The sequence below is a fragment of the Sus scrofa genome, chromosome 4 (genome assembly GCF_000003025.6).
Source record: "Sus scrofa isolate TJ Tabasco breed Duroc chromosome 4, Sscrofa11.1, whole genome shotgun sequence".
Taxonomy (NCBI): Eukaryota; Metazoa; Chordata; class Mammalia; order Artiodactyla; family Suidae; genus Sus; species Sus scrofa.
The window spans coordinates 66,922,747-66,948,366 of NC_010446.5; the positions used below are offsets into that span (position 1 = coordinate 66,922,747).

At 38.9% G+C, this 25,620-nt stretch overlaps 1 protein-coding gene across 2 annotated transcripts in view; it reads right to left on the reverse strand.

The window, feature by feature from the left end:
* The window catches only part of PREX2 (phosphatidylinositol-3,4,5-trisphosphate dependent Rac exchange factor 2), a 283,847-nt gene that overhangs the window by 210,335 nt on the left and 47,892 nt on the right, over positions 1 to 25,620 (reverse strand). Inside the window, exons 1-4 of one of the 2 annotated variants that reach the window (XM_013996689.2) lie at positions 15,401 to 15,492; positions 7,515 to 7,586; positions 5,702 to 5,824; positions 3,036 to 3,140 (exon numbers count right to left, since the gene is read on the reverse strand). In XM_013996689.2, coding sequence (XP_013852143.1) covers positions 3,036 to 3,140; positions 5,702 to 5,824; positions 7,515 to 7,571 — 285 coding nt within the window. In that variant the 5' untranslated portion in view covers positions 7,572 to 7,586; positions 15,401 to 15,492. Of the gene's footprint in view, positions 1 to 3,035; positions 3,141 to 5,701; positions 5,825 to 7,514; positions 7,587 to 15,400; positions 15,493 to 25,620 lie in introns of those variants that run through there. The other variant, XM_021089269.1, reaches the window with a different exon arrangement.

Sequence of the window (25,620 nt, forward strand, 5' to 3'; positions counted from 1 at the left end):
TAGGTGGACTACTACTCAGCCATAAAAAAGAATGAAATAATGCCATTTGCAGCAACATGGATGGACCTATAGATTATCATAACAAGTGAAGAAAGGCAAAGACAAATATCATATGATATCGCTTATAAGTGGAATCTGAAAAAAAAAGATACAAATGAACTTATTTACAAAACAGAAATAGACTCATAAACATAGAAAACAAACTCATGGTTACCAATGGGGAAAGGAGAGGGGAGGGATAGATTAGTTTTGGATTAACTTATACACATTACTGTGTGTGTGTGTGTGTGTGTGTGTGTGTGTGTAAAATAGCTAACAAGGATCTACTGCATAGCATAGGGAACCATACTCAGTATAATGGAAAAGAATTTTTAAAAAATATATATATTTATAACAGGTTACACACACAAACACATATATGTATAAAACTGAATCAATTTTCTGTACACCTGAAACTAACACATTGGAAATCAACTATATTTCAATAAAAAATTTTTAAAAAACTGTCTTTTTAGGGCCGTACCCAGAGCATATGGAGGTTCCCAGGTGAGGGGTCTAATGGGAGCTGTAGCTGCTGGCCTACACCAAGGCCATAGCAACACCAGATCTGAGCCACATCTGTGACCTACACCACAGCTCATGGCAACGCCGGATCCTTAACCCACTGAGCGAGGCCAGAGATCCAACCTGCTTCCTCAAGGATGCTATTCAGATTCGTTTCCACCGAGCCATGATGGGAACGCCTAAAAATTTATAATCAATAAATTTTAAAATTTTATTTCTTGATTTTTTAAAAATCAATGAAAACTAAAAATAAATAACTAAATAGGTTCTTCCTACCTAACTAATGTAGAATCATCTGAAAAACCAGCATCCTGGACCTGTGACATTTAGTGGCGGGCAAGCTCTGCTGAGAACAGAACGCCCTCAGTGAGACAGCAGAGTTCAGATACTTCAGAGAGAGCCCTAACAGAGGAAGCATGGGGGCGTCCTCTGGCCACAGCAGAGAAAAGATCAGTAAATTCTCTTCCCTAGAACAACTCTTACACTGAGAAAAATTATTTTTAAAAAATTTCAGGCTCTGGAAAGCAGCTAAACTCAAACAACAAATTGAGAGGTGGTTATTCATGAAAAACTGAACTTCAGGTAGGAACAGGGATGTTGGTGGCATTTCTGCCTGGCCTCTCATCCTCCCCCTGCATGCCACCCCTCCCCTCCCCCACCAGAGCCATCCTGTGTGGTGGCCCTGCCACAGTGGCCCTATCACCATAGCACTGGCCCTGAAAACCTGCTACTAGAGGGGTGTGCAGAGAGCAAAAACCCCACAGCCAGGAGTGGTATCAATAACACGAGCGCACTGCGTGAGAAAAATTGAGAATGCCCCCAATGGTGCGAGCCTGAGACCGCAGTCCTGCTCGGGGACGATGTCCAACTGTGCAGACGCAGAGAAGGCCTGAGATGGCCCCATGGGGAGAAAAACCCAGACGTGCACATTGCCTGCTCTGTGAATGTGTCCCCCCTACACTCACACACAGATCCCCAGAGCAGATGGGTGATGATGTTTGATCACCTCTCACAAATCCCCAATGGGACACTAAGTTAAGCAGTCACAGGAGTGACCCCTAAAAAGAAAGGCTAAGCTATAAAACATAAGCTGAGCAGAGATGGCAGCAGCTGCATAGACAAAAGACAGATTCTCACAATTAACCCAGACAAGTAACTAAAAACGAAACAAACAAACAAAAACCAATAACCAACCTCAGAGAAATAGACTTGATAAGGTAACATGCATATTGTAGGGCAATTACAAAAAAGAAAAAAAAAACTAAACATAAACTTACTAGAATCCAGCAATTCTACTCAATATTTACCCAAGAGAATGAAAATATATGGCCACACACAGACTTGTACATGAATATTCATAAGAGCATTACTTATAATTGCCCAAACAGGACATTTCCTGACTTTTCTATGCTAAGACATCTCTCTCTCTGTTTATGTAGCATCTTCAAGGTCCATCATTATCACAGTCAATCGTTGACCCAATGTTCATAAACTGGCAAATGCAAAACAAAATCCAGTAAATCCATACAATGGCATATTGTTCAGCAATAAAAATAAATGGAATATGGCTGCATGCCACAACAAGGAAGAACTTCAACGTCATTTTACTCAGCAAAAGAAGCCAGGCATAGAGAAATCACATTGCACGATTCCATTTATACGACATCTCCAGAAAAGGCAAATCTACAGAGATAGCAAGCAAATCAATGATTGCTTGGAGCTAATGGTGGGAGTGGAAACAGGCAAGAGGAATTTCGAGGGGATGACAGAAATGCTCTACAACTGGACCGAGAGGATGGCTGCTCTGCTCTGCAATTGGCTAAATATCACGGGATTCTACGTACAGCGTGCATCTCACTGGCAATCAAAGTGTCCAAGGAAGTGCCAAAATATGCGTTTCTTTGTATGGTCCTAAAGAAGTTAAATATAGAGTCTTGCTCTTTTTATGAACACTAAATAAGGACTGTACGTAGGCGAAAGGTCAGTCTGTGAAATGCTTTTCCTCCATCCCTACGATGCTTTTCCTTCCTGTCACTGCCCTACTTAGAGCTTGCTTAGCAGAAGTCAGTGAAGCTCCAGGGAGCTGAGAGATATAAAAGCAATGATGAATTCTGGTATAAACGTTTTCTCTCATAACGAAACTGTGGTCTCACCACTGGTAATTAACCGAGAGAGGGCATTACGGTGTCTCCCTGTACACAAGCCTCTCCCATCTCTCGCTTCTCACATTTGTGGGTGTGGCTGATTTTAAGGGTATACACACACACACACACACACATACACACACATATTTTCTGAAATATAGTTGATTTACAATCGCACTTCTTAACATTTCTCGAAGGATTCTCTAGCTTCCTAGCAGGGATATGTTAAAAACAGATGTCGCACAAGCAGTTTTTACACCACACTGATGCTATTCCTCGGACCACTCAACAAAAACAGCATATGCTGACACATAAATATATACTTACCAATAGAAAAGTCCGGATTGTTCTTATTTTGTTAAGCTCAAAGAGCAATTTTTGAGCCTTCTCATGATTACTGCAATATTCGTCATAGATACGAAACTTGTCTTTCTGTGAATTCAAGTAACAATAAATTAGAGTCATGTTATTACCCATTTTGAAATATTAAGTGTGAAGTTTATGAATAAACTTAATTGTTTATTATGTTGCGAGCCATACGGTGTGTATATATAACTATAAATATGTTTAATGTTTTTCCCTGATCCATGAAGAATCACCTAGGAAAGACAGATGTGTTAACTACAATCCAGAAGGATGTAGGCAATCAAAGGTAAATGACCACGTGGTAGCAGATTACAGAGAAGAGAGTGCTCAGCTTTGCTGGGAGGACTCAGCTATGATTTTAAAACAGATGTTCTATCTGGGCAAGATCCAGAGAGATGAATCCATAACCCCTAGACAGGATGAGGGGACAAAGTATTTTATTTAGGTAGAGGGATGCCAGGTCACAGAGAAACAGAGAAACATGGCACCCTGCAGGTCAGAGGCATCAATCTGGACAGGTGTATTTAAGAAGGGCACTGACAAAGTAGAGACTCTTTGGTGATAAGTGACTAAGATAATGACAGAACTTGAAGCTATCACATAGGCGAAGTCATCTCAGAGAGAGAAATTTGTTAGCATATAAAAGTAAGGGAATGGTAGTTACTCTCAAATAGCTGTCATGTTCATTGTAAAGGATTTATAGCTCTATGTAGCTCCAAAACACAAACATAAGACCACTGGGTGGAACCTGCAAGGGCTGTGATGGGCAGAGACAGGCAGATTCGAGATTAATATAGAGACTTTCAAACAGTTAGAGCGTCACTAAAAGTGATCAGGTAAAAACAAGATAAACACCCTTCATCAACGCTATCGCAGAGGTACTAACATAAAAGGAGAACTTTCACACCATCCAGATCTCCAAGCTCCCTCCCATCTGTCAGATTTTCTCCAAGGGGCTATGATCAAAGTCTATCAAAGCGGTCCCACTACAACATAGTGATCAAAGAGGAGAGTGAAAATGTGTCCTCTGAAATTTCAAAGACATGCATTTGGAAACGCTGAGGGCTATTTTATATATAACCAGTAGAAAAATGTATTGAATTACTTATTTCAAGACATGGTATGAACCAGCATAAAACAAACTTCGGAAGGAGTGTAGCTAAATCCACGGCTGACAGATTCATAGTGTGTTACAGAGGAAATGAATGTCAGGGTCCAAGATTCCCATGTGCTGCGAGGATTGAGATGGCAGCTATGCCAGTTTCACATTCTTTCATGACAGGTAACAGTCTGGATTAAGTGGATGCAAACACAAGTGGCTCACAGTCATGAACCGTAGTCATAGCTCCCAAGGAAAGTACTGCCTGATTTTCCTAAACCCAAAGAATCTCTCCCTTTAATATAATTATTTTTATGGGAAGTTTTCTGATTCTAAAAATAACATTTATGGGGGTTCCCACTGCAGCTCAGCGGTAACAAACCCAACTACTATCCATGAGGATGAGGGTTCAATCCCTGCCTTGCTTAAGAATCCAGCATTGCCGTGATCTGTGGTGTGGCTCACAGACACGGCTAGCATCCTGCGTTGCTGTGGCTGTGGTGTAGGCCGGCAGCTGCAGCTCCAATTTGACCCCTAGCCTAGAAACTTCCATATGCCACAGGTGCGGCCCTAAAAAAAAAGACAGAAAATTAAAAATTAAAAAAATAAAAATAATATTTACAAAGTCTTCTCACTACAGACAGAAATATAGATCTAGAAACTACATATCGCTACTTTATAAAAGACTAATTAGAATTTATAAATAAATAAAAATTGATGCCCATGGCAAAATACTCCCATATACTTTTAAATAAAACGTGAATTGTATAGCATTTTGATAAATCAATGGATTCAAAGTGGTATGCAGAAAAATTAGCACCCGTGGAATGGTGTAAAGTAAAGCAGTGGGTTTTTTTTGTCAGTATGAAAGCATTTCAGTTCTGAAAACAATTTTCACCACACAGGTGCCTCTCTCCTTTGCAAACTGACAGCATAAATAATTTCAGCTATCATTTCAAAGAGATGAAAATGATCACAGAAGCATGACATATAATCTGAAACCACTGAGTACTGGCTGGTTCTTCTGCATTGCTCAGTACAACCTCTGAGAAAAATTCAGAAGCAGGCATATGTGAAGCTAGAAGGACTGGGTCTGTTCACCTCCAGGTTTGTCTCAAGTCGATTAACAGGGGAACGTTTTGCTAGTAAAAGGCTCATCGCACCATGATAAGAGTAAGGATTTTCTGCCTCAAAAGAGAAAGGCTCTATGTTTGAGAGAAACATAAAAATGCATTCATTATGAACAGCCTGAATATTCATTAGAATTCAAAGCTACAGAGGATGCGAAAAACTAACTTGCTGGGGAAAAGAAAAGCCTGTTTATTCTTCACTGAATAAAATGCATGATGTGCAGCACTCTCCCCTTTGCTGCCTCTAAGTGGAAGCTTTCATTGGCCTTAAAAGACCCCAAACTTTTGGGCGTCAAATTTTTACTTCTAAAGCTAAATTCCCACCTACTCCTATGCCAAAGGCTAAACCTTAAATGTGAGGGCGGGAAGCTTTGAAAATAAACAGAAAGGTATCCTACAAAGTGAAGAAAGCAGGTCCCCACTTCTTGCTGAGCATTAGGTTCTGGATGTAAACATTCTTCCACGACTTTTAAAAATTCTTTATGCACTGCCAGGATATCTTCAATGTTGGAGAACAGCATCTGTAAATAAACATGTTCAGTTAAGTGCGATCGTGAAGCAAGTTCAAAAAGAAAAGTCCATGAGTTTAGTATTCTCTCCCCAAGCTGAAAACGTCAGTGCCTAACTGTCCTTTCCACCCACCCGGCTGGCAGAGCGCCAGTTCTGTCTGGACATCCCCTCCCTGCACCCGCAACTCTGGGAACCCGGAACCTCTTCCTGGCTCTCAGGAAGACCCTGAGTGACACAATCCAAGCCCAGTGTCCCATGAGTTGCAGGTAAAACAGTGCCTTCGGGCAGACTGGTCAGAAGCCTTTGGGGAAAGGGCTTCCTCGCCCCTAAGAAGGGCACCCTGGAGTGGACAACCCTCTGCACCTCCGGGTTTGTCCCAAGTCGATTAACAGGGGAACGTTTTGCTAGTAAAAGGCTCATCGCACCATGATAAGAGTAAGGATTTTCTGCCTCAAAAGAGAAAGGCTCTATGTTTGAGAGAAACATAAAAATGCAAGGTACTGTGTCTGGAAGTGACAGCTGGGACAGCTACAGGGTCATTTGCAGTTGGGGGAGGAGCCAGCCCAGGGGCAGAGAAAGAGCTAGGGAACCTGGTCGGTCTCAGTCACTTCCTGAGTCATGAGCCTCAACCTTCTCTTGTGTCTGGAGTTTCTGCTTTGGGAGTCAAAGCATTTTCACGTCCCTTTGAGTGACAGGTGTTTCCTTGCTTGTAGCCCAAAAGACCCAAAATAAGACTCCATGGTAAGGAGAATGTAAAAGTTCATATTTAATTTAATGGGAAATAGAAGAGTGCCTATAAAATCCTTGGGAATTTTGTATTTTTGATAAAATAGCAAGTTAGCTATTTTATTATATATCACATGGCTATATATAATGTGTATCAATTTAAATGAGTAATAAAAACTAAAGCACGATTAATTTTCATTTACCATCCTCCTTCCACCTTTGTTTTGTCTTTTTTTTTTTAAGGGCCACACATGTGGCATATGGAAGTTCCCAGACTAGGGGTTGAATTGGAGCTGTAGCCACAGGCCTACATCACAGCCACAGCAATGTAGGATCCAAGCCACATCTGCGACCTACACCATAGCTCACCACAAACCCAGATCCTTAACCCACTTAGTGAGGCCAGAATCGAACCCACATCCTCACGGATGCTTGTCGGGTTCGTTACCACTGAGCCATGACAGGAACTCCTCCCCGCCTTTTTTCCCAAAACTCTTCACAATTTTCCCTCCCTGCAGCTTATCCATTTGTTTGTGAGCTAAAGACACTGTGTAGACTTGGTTTTCTACACCAGTGGACCATCTACATCACCGGTTCTTCAGGGGCCAGAGACTGGAAGTCACGTTGGCCCCTCCTGCCTTCCCGGCCCTCCAGAAAGCCTCTTGCACACGGTCAGCTCCCTTCCCGTCAGAGGCACGAATGTTCTTGGACTAGGGGTTATTTTTCTTCCTCTTTTCAAGTGTTTCCAAGGTCTTGGCAATAAAAAAAAATCTGTCTTCTACACCATGGGCACAACCCCCACTTCTTTTCCCGGACTCTAGTTTCCCTTTCTCTCACTGTCACCCACACAGATGCCTGGGACAGAATATACTGGAACTGGAGACAAAGTGACAAGCCCTGAGGTAACATCCCACAGATGAAGTTTGATCTGAGGGGACCCTGTGCTGGGGTCGAGGGCCAGCTGCACCTCCTCACCTTCACTGTTTCTTCTGTTACATTTTTGTCAACTTTGGATGCTGCACACTGGTTCATTCGGTGTAAGAATGCCTGAAGGAAAGAAGAAAAGATGCTATGAAGGCACCATTAGGTTACTCAAAAAATTGGCCGCTGATTAGAATTAAATTTTTTTTAACCGGAAACCAAAGTTTACAAATCCAATAACTACTGAGTATAACAACAGCTCTGCTGTAAAAGGAGAAACCCCTGTGTATTCCTGGGAATTTATTTCCTTTATAGTTCGGAGGGGGCGGGGCCATAGGTGGTCATGTAGATATGAATTAAACATATGCACCAAGATCTCAAAGTTCTGGAGTCGGATGTTTCCTAAACTACTAATTCTTGTCAAGCATACAAGACCAAAATCTAGCCAAAAAGGGGGATTTCTAATTTTAAAAAAAAGGGGCCAAAAATTCTAAAGTCACCCCCTCTTATTATTTATTTATTTATTTATTTATTTTAGGGCTGCACCTGCAGCATGTGGAAGTTCCCAGGTTAGGGGTCGAATCAGAGCTACAGATGCTGGCCTACACCACAGCCACAGCAACGTGGGATCCAAGCTGGGTCTGCGACCTACACCACAGCTCACAGCAATGCCAGATCCTTAACCCACTGAGCGAGGCCAGGGATAGAACCTGCATCCTCATGGATCCTAGTCGGGTTTGTTAACCACTGAGCCACGAAGGAAACTCCTAAAGTCACTCCTTTTAGAAGTAAGAGAGATTGAGGGTGGGAGAAAGAGAAAGTGACTTTCAAGAAGGAATGGAAGTTTCCCATCCCCACTTTTCTCCCTCAAATTTTAGAAAGCCAGAATTTGTATTGCTGGGATCAGGTCAGAACTCTCCACAGCCCTATCGTAGGCAAATGAGTTCATTAGTATTTCAAAGATCTGGACTCTTCTTGATGGTCACTAAGCTTTGATCAAAGACTAAACAAGCTATTATTTTTGCAAAGGAAAAAAAGAGTAGAAAGGGTTATTTATACTGGGCCTTAAAACAGGCAGTTTAGAAGGAAAAAAAGGAGAGACTTTCTATCCAGCAAATTTGGTCTGTGTCCTCAAGACACCATGCATTAACTAGCTAGTGACCAGGTGAGATTTCTTCTTCCCTTGTCTGTCTCAAGAATCCCTGCCACTACCTGCCAAGTCAGGTATGAATGACAGCACACTAATTTCCCAGAGGCTCAAAGGAATCTTGAGATACTGCGTCAAATAAATGAAAATTATTGAAGAATTTCATTTTTGACACACTATATTTACAAAGATTTAAGAGATTAATAAAACACAGGATTGCTCACAATATTCCAAAACCATCACCCTTAAGACATTGCCAGTAACAGTATAAAACGGCACAACACTTTTGAGGACAGCTTACCACACATCTCAAAATTTTAGGTGGGCATTTCCTTTAACCCATTGATTCTATTTCTAGGAATTTATCCTAAGAAAATATTCAGACAAGGGGTTTTAATATATTGATTACAAAAGTGGAAGCATTGGAAACAACCTAAATGCCCATCACTAATGGGATCACTTAATATATTATGGTACATGCAAACTACAGAATACTGTGCAAAATTAGAATCATAAATGGATGTGATAAAAATTATATATGTGTGTATATTCAACAGATGTCTATAAAATTTTATTTGGTGAAAAAATTTACTAAGCAGCATACTTGATGTGTTCATACATATACATACACTTTCATGCATGCATACATATACACATATAAGTATATATATATGCATACAAGTATATATGTATATACACACACACGTAAGTAAATGTGCATTTATATTAAGGAAAAATATGTAGCATATACTAAAATGCAAACAACGATTATCTCTAGGAAGTAGGAAGGTAACATTGTACATTTTCTTATTTTCAGAATATTTGGCTATGTGCATGCTATCATTTTTATAAAAAGAGCAAAACTATTTAAAAGAAACAAAATAAATGAGCCACAATATCTCACTCCCAGCCTTAGTTTCAGCATCATCTTGATTCCCAATGTAATCAGTTCTTGTTTCAGATTTCATGACTACTAAAGCCACATCAGTACTAACAGCTTCAACTGAATGAAAGAATTCAACTGAATTAAGTAAAAGCATGGAAAATTCCTGTTGGAAAATAATATAAAAAAGAGTGTATGTATATGCATGACTGTCACTTTACTATATAGCAGAAATTGACATAACATTGTAAATCAACTACATTTTAATTTAAAAAAAGAACAAAATTAAAAATAAATAAAAGGTAAGAAAGTTTTGGATGTCACCTTAACTTTTTATTGGAAATATGTGATACAATTTTCTGAAATATTATCTAAAGTTAGGTATAACTGGCAATGGAAAGAGATTTTTGAATCTTCCAATTTTAGCATTAGTCTCATTTTTAATTTTAGTTTTATTTCTCTTGAATACTTTTCCAAATACTTATACCAAAAATTCTCCTTAGCTCTTTCCGTTTAATCTTAAAATAGCAAGGATGCTTTGGTTGTCTAGTTTACATTTCACATTGACCATTTAGGAAACACAGCCTCTCATGCAAACAAAATTTAAACTTCACCTCCACATTTATAAACCTTAACTTCATAAACTGAACTCAGCCACATTCTGAAACCAACAAATTAAAGACAGGAGGTAATGAAAATGAATCAAACTATGAGGCAGAAGGAAATACACAAACCAATAAACTCTGTCTTTATCTGACTTTTCTATCTTCTTATCCTCCATGACAATATGGAACTTTTGGTTTAACTGCGTATGAAAGAAAACCTGGAACTTCTTAGCATTTCTAACCAAGCATTTATTTTTCCCAAGAGCCTCATTGTATACAACAGTCACAGCAGATTTTAGATAGTTTGGTGAGAGGGCAAAATCATCGAAACTGTTTGACATTTTTTACAAAATGTGTAAGTTTTCATTGCCAAAGATAAACAACATGTTTTCAGAATCATCTTTTAGGGAGTTTCCGTTGTGGCACAGCAGAAACGAATCCAACTAGTATCCATAAGGATGCAGGTTCAATCCCTGGCCTTGATCATTGGGTCAGGGATCCAGCATTGCCATAAGCTGTGATGAAGGTCACAGACGCAGCTTGGATCCCATGTTGCTGTGGCTGTGGTGTAGGCCAGCAGCTGCAGCTCCAATTCAACCCCTGGCCTGGGAACTTTCAGATGCCATGGGTGTGGCCCTAAAAAAAAAAAAAAAAAAAAAAAAAAGAATCATCCTTTAACAACCAGAATCTACAGCGTCACCTCAGACTTTGGGGCATTTAATCTTTCTCCTATCAATCAAAGAAGCATTAATACCCTAGTCACAAAAATACATGAGATGTAATATGCTGTTTTATCTCTGTGTTCATTCGTTCTCACTCGTCCAGAATGTCATCAGAATTAGATGATCTTCATTTTGATACAAATTCACAGAAAATAAGTACTGGAAAATGGCCTTTAAAGTCAGTGGTTCTCAAACTTTTCATTGTGTATAAGACTTAGAGAGAATCTTCCAAATACAGATTTCCCCAGCCCTGTATCCAGAGAGTCTGGTGCAGCCAATTGGCTTAGGACCCCAGAAATCTGCATTTTGAGTAAGTTCCCTAGTGCAGTTGGTCCAGAGGCCACAATGTGATGACCTTTAATGTTTATTCTTCCCAAGACTGAAGGAACAGACTTTATGAAACAAGTGGTTAAAAAAAAAAAAAAAAAAAAAGCCCTCACTTACTTTACCTTGACCTTCAACTCCATGTCACAGCCCCTCTGCACAGAGTACCCTCTGGCTCAGCCACTTGGGGTTCCTGATATCTCCCCAGAGGATCCCCCCACCAGCAATGAAAATCACAATCTGGGCTACGTCAACAGGTCATAATAATCTCTGAAGGCTCAGGAGCTGTGGAGACAGGTGAGCCAGGGAGGACTCACTAGGTCACCTTTGGAGGCAGGTGGCCCTCCATGTACATCCAGATGGGCAGGTGTGTTATTAGCACGTGCTCAGTAAACCAGCGCTCCCCTGACAATGATGCCACACAACACATTCCCAGATATCACTCTAGTCAGGGCTGTCTTCCACCATTCAGAGCGCAGAACTCCTCACCTTCTCTTCAACTTGCTCCACACTGTTTTCCTCTCGACAAGAGTTTGGTAAAATATGCTAAATGCCATACATTAGTTAAAGTTTAAGAAAGCTAAAAATGCCACAAATTTGCTATTGAGAAATCAAAAGAAGGAAGAAAACTCATTCAGATATAACAGAGAGACAACAGCAATCCCCTTTGTCTTTGTCCATCTGGGCCACCGTCAGCTCAAAAGTAAAGTCAAGCCCATGATGAGTTTGATTCTCAGAAAGCACTTACTCATTTTATCATTTCAATATACTCCATTATAATCTTTCTCAACTCATGTTTGTCCTTCCTGGTCTTTTCAACAGTCAGGCACACACCGTAGATCACTCTCAAAAGTCATCCAGATTTAACAGTTCATGCTTTCAATTCTAGATACCTGAGGCCAATCTGAATTTCAGATCATACAAGCATTAAACCTTACCAGTCCTATAGTCTGCATTCAGAATGATCTGAGCAACAACCTGTCACCCTGAAAACATGGTTACTGAATATGAATAGAGATGGATAAATTTTACATAAAGGGAAAAATTTAAGAGGAGCTGCACTATTTCAGGAAAGAAAGTACACTCATGTCATGAAGATAAGTGGACAAAATACAAGTAAATATTTTCCTTTTGCCTCTTGAGCTTAAAGCAATATTATGACATCAAAATTCTTTGGAAGATAAGTGTTTTGTAATGTCTTGCTGGGAGAAAAATGAAGTCCAGATAAACGAAAAAGCCTTGCCATCTCAGTTTGCCTTGAATACCTGGTTGACTGTGGCGCCATGTTATGGAGAAGTCTCTGAAGAAGTAGTTGTTGGAGTGGAGAATGAGTTTGTTCTGGCCATGTTGCGTTTAAGATACCCACTGGCACCAACGTAGAGATCTCAGGTAAGGAGTTAGCTGTACTGATCTTAAATTCCAAGAGGAGTCGGGGGCTGAAGTTAGAGACCTGACTGCTATTGGCATGAAGATATAACTCAAAGAAAGTGTCCATAGAGAGGAGAGAACTGGCCCCCGTTTACTGGAGATGGTACTTGCATGGAGAAGACAGAAGAGCCCAGCAGAGAACCTTGGGGGCACTCTATCAGTTAGTGGTCAAGCAGAAGAAGAGAAACCAAAGAAGCCAGTAAGCCAGGAGCCAAACCAAGAGAATGTGGTGACACAAATGCCAGTAGAGAGAGGGTTTCAAGAAAGGAGAGTGGTCAATGGCTTTAACAGTGCTGAGAATTCAGGCACAGGTCAAACAGATGTATGACTTGACTGCACAAGGTCAGTGGCTAGTGATTTTGACCACAGCAGTCCCAATGGAATGGGTACAAGGAGAAATGGAGAATAAGAAAACAGAGTTGGTAGCCACAGAAAAAGCTTAAAAGTTTTTAAGTTTTGCTGAGAAAAGGAACAGAAACATGAAGGTGGATTGGGACCAAGAAAAGGTCTGTTTTATTTATTTATGTTTTAAAGTTGATGGCTGCCTCCATGGCATATGGAAGTTCCCAGGCCAGGGACTGAATCTGAGCTGCAGCTGTGACCTACACTGCAGTTACAACAATGCCAGATTTCTTATCCCACTGCACTGGGCAGGGGATTGAACCCATGCCTCCACAGTGACCCAAGTCACCGCAGTTGGATTCTTAACCGACTGTGCCATGGCAGGAACTCCAGGGTTAATTTTTTAAGCTAGAAAATATGGGCTCAATTTATCCTTAAAGTTACATTTTATGTGCCTTTAATATGTTTTTGGCAAACCCTTCATAAATTGTCCAGACCACTGGATCTCACTTTTCCCTGAAAACAATATTTATGCTACATGCCAGGCATTGTTTTTGAAAGTGCTTCTTAGATGTTTTAGTCTCAGGATTCCTTCACACTTTTAAAAATTACAGAGAACTTCAAAGAGCTTTTATTTATGTGTGTTATATCTACCCAATATGTGATATATTCAAAATTAAAGCTAAGAAAAATGTTAATATTTATTACCCAGCCATTAATTTATTTATAAATGTATTAACCCATTACACATTAACATATGTAATATATTTTTTATGAAAAACAGTTATCTTTTCCCCAAAAATTTCAGTGACAAGTGTGGTACTATTTTATACAATTAAAAAATGCTTTAATGTCTAGAAATATAAAAAACAGCTGTCATCTCATATATGCTTGTCTGTTTTGATACATTGTTTGGAAACATATTTCCAATGATAGTTGGAAAAGAGAGGAATATGTTCACAAATATAACATTTTCATATAATCGTGGACATTCTTCTTTGACACAACACCACAACTCAGTAAGTGGTGGTTCCTTAAAGGTAGCCATGATATGGAATCTGAAACTATATCAGTGAACTTTCTGTACTTTGTTACATTAAAATCCATTGATCTATCTCAAAACCTGAAGGGATCTTACAGCCATGCTTTATTTTTTTAATAGTGATTCGCTGAGTGTTATGCATACCTTCGCTGAGGGTAATACTAATGCATAAACCCACATCACATTAATATCATTAGCCAGTTCATTAGAATTGTATAAGGAAGCCGTCCAACTCACAATGACCGACACAAATTTTCCAAAACTGAATTCACTTGCAAGCTTGAGTTTATCATCAGTAGCAAACATTATCAGTTGCTTTCCTTGAAGTGACAGCTCACGTCATTCTTTTGAGAAAATATCCAAAATACCCAAATGCCCTGAAACTGAAACCATAGTTTGTCCCACAGTTGTTATTTCAAGTAAATACAATGTTTCATAGCAACTCAACAATCACATTCTTTCCCTGGAGATAAATATCATACTTGAGTATGCAGCAGTACTCAGGTGTAGTTCCCACTTCATCAGACAGAATATTAAAAAAAAAATGTGCTCAAGAGTCAAGATTTAATAAAATCAATAATTTTTACAGCTTTATGAAGAACATTCTTAAGTGCAACTAGCATTCTCCTACCACTCGCCATGAATGAGTGGACACAAGGACGGCTAGTAGATTGGTGCCCCTGCTTTCATTCACACTAAAGCATCAGCAGTTTTACACAACATTGCTTTTGCACCACTAGTGCAAACATCAATGCAGTTATAAGAAAAGCAAATAAAGTCTTAGTATTACCACAAAAATAGTGTTGACCTTATATATCCCCCAAGAGGACGTCACAAAACCACAAATGTCTGCAAACCACACTTCAAGAACCACTGTTCAAGGCATATGAGATATATCAATTTAAAAAACAGACAATAATCTCTGCTTATGTTTGGGGGGGAGAGACATATACATACAATAAGCATAATAAATGTATTTGGTATATTAGAAGGTAGGTGCTAAAACTGAACAATGAATTTGCTATACTAAAAAAGAAAGTATCTACATACATTTGAAAAGCCATATAATACTTTGCAATAATTCCAAGGTTCTCCAGAGATCCAGGGCCCCAAATCTGTCACCATAAAGCTATACCCCTCGATTCTCTTATTTAATTAAATTTGACCTTTGTCTTATTACATCCATGGCATCACTTCTCATACGAGCCAGTTCCATTTGTCCACCTTTTCTTCCTCTTACATCTTTCCTCTTTACCATTCAGGACCATTAACAGAGGTACAAGATGCTGCAGCCTCTCCCTGCAATGTCCAATCACCTCCAAATACAGGGAGTCAAGGACTCTTCAATTGTATTTTTACTGCCAAGCACTTGGGGCTCATTAGGGTGGGGGAAGAAGAAAAATTAGAAACACAGGGAAATTACCACCTATAGATATTTTATAGTTACCTTATGATTATGGTCCTGGTCTAAAGTTCCAGACACCTATTATTGAGCTGTAGCTTCTACTCTTGCCTTCTTAGAATGCATTCTCTATGCAGCTGCCAAAAAAGATCAATTAAAAATAAAAATCAGACTTTGGGGTTTCCAGTCCAGCAGGTAAGACTGGCAGTTATCACTCCATCCTAACCACAAGTGAAAAGCTGAAAAAACTGAAAAATCAGTAACTCTCCTTAAATCTGTCAGAGAAGTGAGGTCACAGGGCAAACTGCTGCTCCCCAAATTGGAGAGACAGATAAGCAAAAACACAGAATATCAACTTACCAGGTGAAAAAGCCATGAGCAGAAATCTCTGCCAGAAGTGGTACAGGTTAGGAAATCCTAAATTGTAACTGATAGATTATTGGAGGCTTCATGTGGAAAAGTCTGAGGCTTAAATCTCCAAGGGGACCCAGTCAAAAGGACAGACACTCACACTTCTGTGAGTTTTACCTCCAGGAGCTTTACAAATTTTCACAATGACTACCAGAAAAAGTTTCTCCCGCTCCAGGGGAGGCAGAGGGAAAGTAGCCATTTTTAAATGATAGTTTCTTTTAAAGACATTCTCAGACAAATTATAACAGAGCAAACTTGTAGTAGACCTGTCTTGCAAGAAAAGTTAAAAGTTCTTAAGAAAGAAGGCTAATGATAATAGATCAAAACCTTGGATATAGATCAAGAAAGAAAAAGCATCAGAGAGAAGGAATAAATGAAGGGAAAATAGAAACTTTGATTTTTATTTTTTTAATTGAAATGTGGTTAATCTGTGCTAGTTTCAGGTGTATAGCAAGTGACTCTGTTTTTTGCAGATTACATTTCATAATAAGTTATTGTAAGACATTGAGTATAATTCCCTGTTCTATACAGTAAATCCTTGTTGCCTATCTATTTTAGTTTGTATTATTATTCCCATACCCCTAGTTAATCCCTCTCCCTTCCCTCTCCTCCTTGGTAACCTTAAGTTTGTTTCTTCTTATTCTTTTTTTTTTTTTTTTTTTTGTCTTTTTGCCTTTTCTAGGGCCTCACCCACAGCATAGGGAGGTTTCCAGGGTAGGGGTTGAATTGGAGCTATAGCTGCTGGCTTACACCACAGCCACATCAATGCAGGATCTGAGCCATGTCCGAGACCTACATAGCTCATGGTAATGCCAGATCATTAAACTACTGAGCAAGGCCAGGGATCAAACCCACATCTTCATGGATACTAGTTGGGTTCATTAACTACTAAGCCACAATACTTTATGAGTTCCCTTTGTGGCTCAGCAGTTTGCGAACCCAACTAGGATCTATGAGGATGCAGGTTCGATCCCTGGCCTCGCTCAGTGGGTTAAGGATCTGGCATTGCCATGAGCTGTGGTACAGGTCACAAATATGGCTTGGATCCTGTGTTGCTGTGGCTGTGGCGTAGGCCAGCAGCTGCAGCTCTGACTCCACCCCTAGCCTGGGAACCTCCATATGCCATGGGTGCAGCCCTAAAAAGCAAAAAATAAAAAAATAAAAAAATAAAAAAAGAATATTTTGTTATCATAAGGTACTTGGTACTACCCATGAAGAAGTATAGTATTTGAAAGTGTACTTGAATTAGTTGCAAATGTATACTGCAAACTCTAAGGCAACCACTTAAAAAAAAAATTTAAGATGTATAACTGATATACTAAGAAAGGAGAGAAAATGGAATCAATAAATGCTCAATTAAAGCCATAAAAAGGGTGGAAAAATGTTTAAAGGGCAATAAATAGAAATAGTAACAAATATGATAGATATTAATCAAGCTATGTCAAGAATCATATTAAATGTCAATGATCTAGATACATCAGTTAAAAGAGATTGTTGGAGTTCCCTGGTGGCCTAGTGGCTAAGGATCTGGTATTGTCAAGGCTGTGGCTCAGGTCACTGCTGTGACATGGGCTCGATCCCTGGCCTGGGAATTTCTGCATGAAAAGGTGTGGCCAAAAAAAATAGTAAATAAAAGAGATTGTCAGAGTGGATCAAAAAACAAGACCCAACTATATGTTGTCTAAAAGAAACCCACGTTAAATATAAAGACACATACAGATTCAAAGTTAAGGGATGATAAAAGATATACCTACCATGCTAACATTAATCCAGACAAAGCAGGAAAAGCTCCATTAATTTCTGACAGAGCAAACTTCAAAGCAAGAGGAGTTATCCAAGATGAAGAGGAATATTATATCATTATAAAGATGTTATTAAAATTAAAAACACTGTTCTATGGATGACAGAAAAATGAGAAGACAAGACGCAGACTGAGAGAAAATATATGCCAAAGACATATATGAGAAAAGACTGCTACCCAAGATATACAAAGAACTCTTGAAATTCAACAATAAGAAAATGAACAATCAGATTTTCAAATGGGCAAAAGAAGTAAACAGACACCTCACTCAAAAAGATATGTAGATGATAAGCATATAAAAAGATGTTCAAGGAGTTCACGTTGTGGCACAGTGGTTAACGAATCCAACTAGGAACCATGAGGTTGCGGGTTCGGTCCCTCCCCCTTGCTCAATGGGTTAGGGATCCAGCATTGCCGTGAGCTGTGGTGTAGGTTGCAGATGCGGCTCGGATCCTGCGTTGCTGTGGCTGTGGCATAGGCCAGTGGCTACAGCTCCAATTGGACCCCTAGCCTGGGAACCTCCACATGCCGCGGAAGGGGCCCAAGAAATGGCAAAAAAAGACAAAAAAAAAAAAAAGATATTCAAATCTTATATCATCAGGCAATTGAAAATTAAAGAGCAGTGATATAACCACTACACACTTAAAAGAAAGTACAAAATCCAAAATACAGACATCACCAAAGGAATGAGCCCAGAGGAATCAGGAATTCCCATTCTTGCTGATGGGAATGTAAAATGGTATAGCCACTCATGGGTATCTATCTCAAAAAAAAAAAAAAAAAAAAAGCCACACCTGGATTACTCAAAGGCCTAAAAGGATCACAACGGCCCTTTGAATGTTGATGTTTTCTTAGGATTCACATTCAAAAGGATGTGTTGTGTCATAGCTGTTAAGGGTTTTTTAATATCTGCTCAATTTCCCACCCAGACATTTTACTCTCTTTCAGAACTATTACTTTTCAAAGTGAAATTGCCATCACCTGAGAGCCAACATGAAGATAATTTTTCATCATATCATCAGATTTTTTAAACTCCTTTGGCTAAAATTTTCCCCGGCTTTGAGGATAACTAAAACATTATTTAGTGTCCTCTATTTGACTTCAGTGTGGATGTGTTCTTCAGGAGTTTTCAGGGGAAAGAATTGTCAGCACATGGTCAGTGCACTAACTACAAACAAGGCACATGATTTTAAAGATGTTTAAAAGATCGGTGGCTGGAGGGTCAATAGCTAAATGGACAGATATAAGAGAAATCAGAATCATTTTTTAAAATTTATTTTATTTTTTAAATTATGTCCCCAATACAATTTTTTTTCTACTGTGCAGCATGGTGATCCAGTTACACATACATGTACACATTCTATTTTCTCTCATTATCATGCTCCATCATAAGTGATTAGACATAGTTCCCAGTGCCCCGAAACAGGATCTCATTGCTAATCCATTTCAAAGGCAATAGTTTGCATCCATTAACCCCAAGCTCCCAATCCACCCCACTCCCCCAGGCAACCACAAGTCTATACTCCAAGTCCGTGATTTTCTTTTCTGTGGAAAGGTTCATTTGTGCCCTATATTAGATTCCAGATAAGTGATATCATATGGTATTTGTCTTTCTCTCTCTGACTTACTTCTCTCAGGATGAGAGTTCCCTCCATGTTGCTGCAAATGGCATTATTTCATTCTTTTTATGGCTGAGTAGATTCCATTGTGTATATATACCACATCTTCCTTAAAAAAGACACAAGCACCCGCATGTTCATTGCAGCACTATGGCACTATGCACAATAGCCAAGACATGGAAACAACCCAAATGTCCATTGACAGATGACTGGATTAGGAAGATGTGATATATATACACAATGGAATACTACTCAGAATCATTTTCAATGGAATTACAGTTATGTGTAATACTACTAAAAGGAAAAGTGAAAATTTAGGAAATGTATTGAGATAGTTACAAAAAAAGCTACAATAAATGCAAATTTTTCTGAAGTGTCTGGTAATTCTTTAAGTTTTTATTCAATTTTTGTTTAGCTTTTTTTTGTGTTTTTGTGACTTTGATTGTGACCATCTCATCTCATAGCTCAGCTTGGAAAAATAAGTATATTATAGCCATCTTTCTTGGGAATGTATAACTTCCATTGACCTAAGGCAATGAGCTGGTCTAAAGCAGAAGTCAAGAGCAGTAGAGGATTTTTTTTTCAGTAAAGGTATTTTTAAACATAGCACAGAGTGGTTAAAACATTGATTCAATTGCTAACATTTAAAGAAATAAGAGCATTCACATAAAAGTCAGTAATTATAGTCTCTTCAAACACCAGGGGAAAATTAACACAGGGTTCACATTTGTGGATGGATTCAACAGGCTGGAGCCAAGGCAGCCACAAGCTTTCTTCCTTCACTGCAGTCACTACTATTCCCTATTATCTCACACCAAAGTAAAACATTCTTATTTATTCTCACACCAATGTTGCTATCATTTTTACACAAAAATCCATTGTATTCATTTTTGCGATCCACAAATCTCTGTAGCCACTTCAGTTTCAGCCCGTAGTCTTGAGGGTCTGACACAGCCTTTTTGGCTGTTATGAATTTTTCATACTGATCATCCCAGAGTTCAACATTTTAAAGTGGGATCTTAAAGTATTTGAGTGAAAAAGTCTCATCAACTCCTAAGATGAGAGAGACATTAAAAACCCTAAATAGAAAAACTGAAATAATTGGTGCCTATTTACTTAACACCTAGTTTTTCAGGGAATTCACAATTTTTTGATGCTAATTTTTAGAAGTGATATTTTCTAGCGACAACTGTGCCAATTATGTTTACAGTTAGTTTTTTCAAAGACTGAAAAAGCTCTAAGTCCTTTATTTTAAACTATTATTTTTTTTAAGAAAGCGGGGTGTTTTTTGGCAATAAACTCTTCTTGGCGTAGATATTCCAAATAGCATTTGGTTTATAATGATCTTGCGTATCTTGTGTCGTTTTGGAAGACTGGTGTCTCCAGATTAGACAGGAATTCACCAAACTTTTGGGAGAAATCAACTCAATAAATAAGATCAAGAAACATTCAATGTTTATAGTCAGCTGTTTGGAAACCCCTCAAAATTAATCCTCCACGTTTCTCACCCCAACATGCCCAGAAACAGCTTCCCACACCTATACAGACACAGAATGTCTAGGGGTGGAGCTCAGCCCAAGGATAAGCTTTTACGAAGCCAAAGGCTCTATGCCTTACTCAACAGACCAGGTTAATAATAATACACATCTTACAGACAGATGAAGAGAATTCATAGAGGTCACTTTTTTACTTTTTAAAACATGTTTATGGCCATGCCTATGGCATATGGAAGTTCCTGGGCTAGGGACTGAATCCAAGCCACAGCTATGATCTACGCAACAGCAGTGGCAATGCCAGATCCTTAACGCACTGCGCCTGGCCAGGGATCGAACTCACACCTCCACAGCAACCTGAACCACTGCAGTCGGATTCGTAACCCACTGCACCACAGAGGGAACTCCCCACAGAGGTCACTTTTGTTGGCACTCGGCACAGTGCTTCGTGCATAATCAGGCCCAAATAAATAATGGCTGGCATTTCTGCTATAGTGCTACAACTATAGCCATAGTTCTCTTATTTCTACTGTGTTTGGGGGGTTTGTTTTTATCAAAGGATAGTTGATTTACAACATTTCAGGGGTTCAGAAAAGTGATTCAGTTATATACATATACATATACACATATATATATAGTTCAGATTCTTTTCCACTACAGAGTATTACAAGATTTTTAATACAGTTCCCTGTGCTACATAGTAGGTCCTCTTTATCTATTTTATATATAGTAGTGTGTATCTGTTAATCTCAAATTCCTAATTTATCCCTCCCCCACCTTTCCCCTTTAGTAACCATAAATTTATTTTTTATGTCTGTGAGTCTACTTCTCTTTTGCAAACGAGTTCATTTGTATCATTCTTTTATTGTGATTTTAATTAGTACTATAGGGAATAGAACTAAAGGATAAGGCCCCCTGCCTCTCCTCTCTGCTCCTCTATTAACAGTGAATTGATCCAATTAACTATAACTTTGGAAGAATTCCTAGATTTTAAAATAAATAATTCAAGGCATTTGTAAGGGGGAAAAGATCTAATACATATAGATATATTTCATATTGTCAAATTGTACTGGATCTTTTCTAGTCAGGATTTCAGGCTGGTCCTCAAATACGGTTCATGTCAATCTCACCATTCATATTTTCTAAACATTCCAGAAATTTGAAAATTAGCAAAGAGTAGAAGGTAGAAAAAACAATCAAGATTGAACTAAAAGGTATTAATAAAGGATAGAGCCGATCTCCATAATCCTTGGAAGGACTTAAGAGCACAAGGTATTAATAAAAATTGAGCAATGTATGTGAAATACAGCCAGACCACGGCTTTGATTTCAGCAAGCTTCTGCTTGATTTGGATGTGAACAAGAACCACACAGGCTGATAAAGTAAGTTGTCAGGCAATCAGAAACATCTACAGAAAAGTCATGTAGAGAAAAGACTAAGAGTTCCCTCATGGCTCAACAGGTTGGAGCCTACTGTTGTCACTGCAGTGGCTTGGTTGTTGCTGTGGCATGAGTTTGATTCCTGGCCTGGGAACTTCCACATGCCATGGGTGCAGCCAAAAGAAATGAATGAATGAATGGAAAGAAAGGAAGAAAATGAAAATAAGACTAATATTCTTGAAGTTGCCTTAGATTTTCTAGATGCTATCAACCCTTTATAGCAGCAATAGAATCAAATAAAAATTATGTATTAGGCTAGGTTGCAAAATTTAAATTCAAATCTATCCCTTCTTAATTCACTAGTTACAATATTTGTAAATAAGCTTAAAATCCAATGAAAATAATGAACTTTTCAATGCATACAGAATTAGAACAAAAAATAAAGATACTTCAAGTATCTCATAATTTTTGGCTGTATGTCATGGGTCAGTTGGTGATCAATATGGGATTAAAACGAATTTCTAAAAAGCAGTTCATGAGCTTACATGAACGTACTTGTGAAATTTTTCCTTAATAAGATATCAGCTAAACTGCCTTATTTTTACTATTATACAAACATTTATTCAGAGATGCCAGGGGACTATTGTGTCTCCAACAGAATACTTCATATTGTGCAGCTCAGGAATTTACATTGATATCAGATAACTCCAAAAACACAGCACAATGAAAGAAAAGGCTAAGCGGGAAGTACAAAGCATATTATATAGATAATATTCTCAAGCACAAATTTTTCTCTGGCACAGGAAACAGGTCATTTCCCGAATTTAAAGTGCAGAACACGGTTCCTGTTTAAGTCGTTAATAGAGAATTCAATTCCCATGAAAAGGAAATGTAAGCAGTGGGGGAAGGAAAAGTGTTTAATGCTGGAAAACAACCCAGAGAAGCGAGGGAGGCTCTCCACATGAAGACCTCTGTCTGCCTGGCATCCATCACCCTCTTTCCCCACACTCAGATCTGCTTACTGTGCAACCCCATGGGGTATAAAAGGAAGATTTTGAAATTCTCTTCTTGATAAATGTTTGTTTTAACTTAATGGAAAGAACACTTTTATTTAGAAATTTATATACCTACCTTATCTTTTCTTTAAAATCGACTCCTAAAATTGTCCCCTCTTATCCCTAAAACACCTATTACTTTCCCGTCAGCATCTTATGGCCCCTTCTAACTACCATTTCCCCTTCTCTCCTTTACTCATACCCCAATATTCAACTGACCATTTACTCCTCTATCTTTAGCTTTGTTTCTTTTCCGTTTTCATTCTACTCCAACTCTATTTCTAAAAGGAACTGGTATATAGTAATGAAAATGGGTAGTGTTAGGCTACTTTAGACCAATGGACCAGAAGAGAATCTAGAAAACATACTAAGTAGGAGGGAACCGAGGGTTTCAAACAGGTGGTACTTTGAATGGAAAGAATGCACAGGTGTGGGGACAATGAGCAGTCCAGTTGGTAGACTTGGCCAAAATATAACACAATTTATTATTAATAAAGTGAAATGGCCAAGAGCTTGAACTCTGGAGGCATTCTGCCTGGGTTCAAATCCCAACTCTGCTAATTACTGGACGTGTGATATCTCCTAAGTACCTTCACCTCTCTGAGGCTGTCTCCGTATTTGTCAAATAAGATTAATAGGGCATCTACTCTTATAGACTTGTTGGAAAGATTAAATAACTTAATACATGTAAAGCAACTGGCACATCATGGACCAGTGTATAACTGTTTGTCTTCATCACTATTCTATTTCATTTTCAATCATCAAATACAATTTCCCAGAGGATACTTTCTTAAATAATGGCACACAATCTCCATAGGAAGATCTTTAAGAAGACTCGTTCTTCTTTACAATACTCAGCAAGTTTTCATCAGTGCATTAATAAGAATAGGTATTGAGTATGCATAAATATACAAAACATTTTAAAATGGTTTTGAAGCCATTCATAATCTTTATTCATTTTTACTTTATTTTTTCTTTGTAAGAATTATATTAACAATCTGCAAGAAAGCAAATGTCTGAAAGTATTTGCTAGATATTCAAGAAACAGGAGAAAAAATAAACTCAACTGTGAAAATCTGGGGTAACAATCATTATCAATAAATACCATTATATTTCCAAAACCAAGAAGAAAATAAAATAGGAAACATCATAAATACTTCTACGGACTTCATGAGTCAAATAGGAGCCAGGAAAATGTAATTAATGAATTCATTTCCATAATTATCAGCTTGCATCTCTGTCAGCAGCTACATACTCATGAGACAAACTGGATGCAGGTAAAGACGAAAACTCTGCTTCCAGGAAACTAAGCTATGACAACTTAAAAATATTTAATGTGTTTTTGCTGACCTGGGATATGTAAAACAAAAAAGAAAAAGCTATCTGTTCAAACTTTATGAATTTTGTTATATATCCATAAAGATGCAGAAAATTTGCTCCACTGCTGCAAAATAGCATATGTCCCCTAATGTCAATAGTTTCTTGGTTTCAGAGGACTTGAATCACCCTCAGTCCTTAAGACATGGCCTTTTGAGGATGTAAATGAAATTGTCCCAAGGCTGAGTGTGGATAACTAAAGGGTATAGGGCAGTTATTTGCAGGGCTTAGAGCTTGAAAGTACAAATAATGGGTAAGGGATAAACTGAATGGTAAACCACAGCCTAATGTGAACCAGACTCGATGTCTGGGGGTGTGTCTGGAGGTCCTAAGCACCCAGGAGAAGGGACTTCAGGCAGCAGTGAAATATTCAGGGAGGTGGGGTATATGGCACACTGTCATTGGCCCCAAAGCGACCCCAAGAGATGCTGTTTGGAGCGGAATGAGAAGAGGGGTATGAAGAGAGATGGATCTGACAGGGAATAACTTATTGTCATGCCCTCTTCCAAATGTAGGGGGCTTTAGTTTCAGGCCCCAGACCTGACAAAGAACTGGGATAAAAATCAGAAAGGAGTTAAAACCTAATTTTGTAGTCTGGTTGTACACTCTCACAGTGGATAATCAGCCCAAAGCTTGGTGGGGAAACTGGTGTCCCAGCTCATCCTAGGAAAATCCGTTTGGGACAGAAAAACTTATTCCAGAACCTGCCTCCCAGGGTGGGCAGGGGTCCTCTTCAGTCAGGACTCTTTCGGGGCACTGGGGAAGCAGAGGATACAAAAGCTTAAAAGACCAGCATAACACAGACAAGCTGCTTCCTCCATGTCAGCTATAAACCTACAGTCCGGGAGTTCTTGTTGTGGCTCAGCAGTAACGAATCCAACTAGTATCCATGAGGACATGGGTTCATTCCCTGGCCTCACTCAGTGGGTTAAAGACCTGGTGTTGCCGTGACCTGTGGTGTAGGTTGCAGATGTAGCTCAGATCCTGCATTGCTGTGGCTGTGGTGAAGGCCAGCAGGTGCAGCTCCAATTTGACCCCTAGCCTGGGAACTTCCATATGCCATTAGTGCAGCTCTAAAAAGAAAAGAAAAGGAAAAGTGTACATTCTGATCAGAGAATAATGGCAGGAAC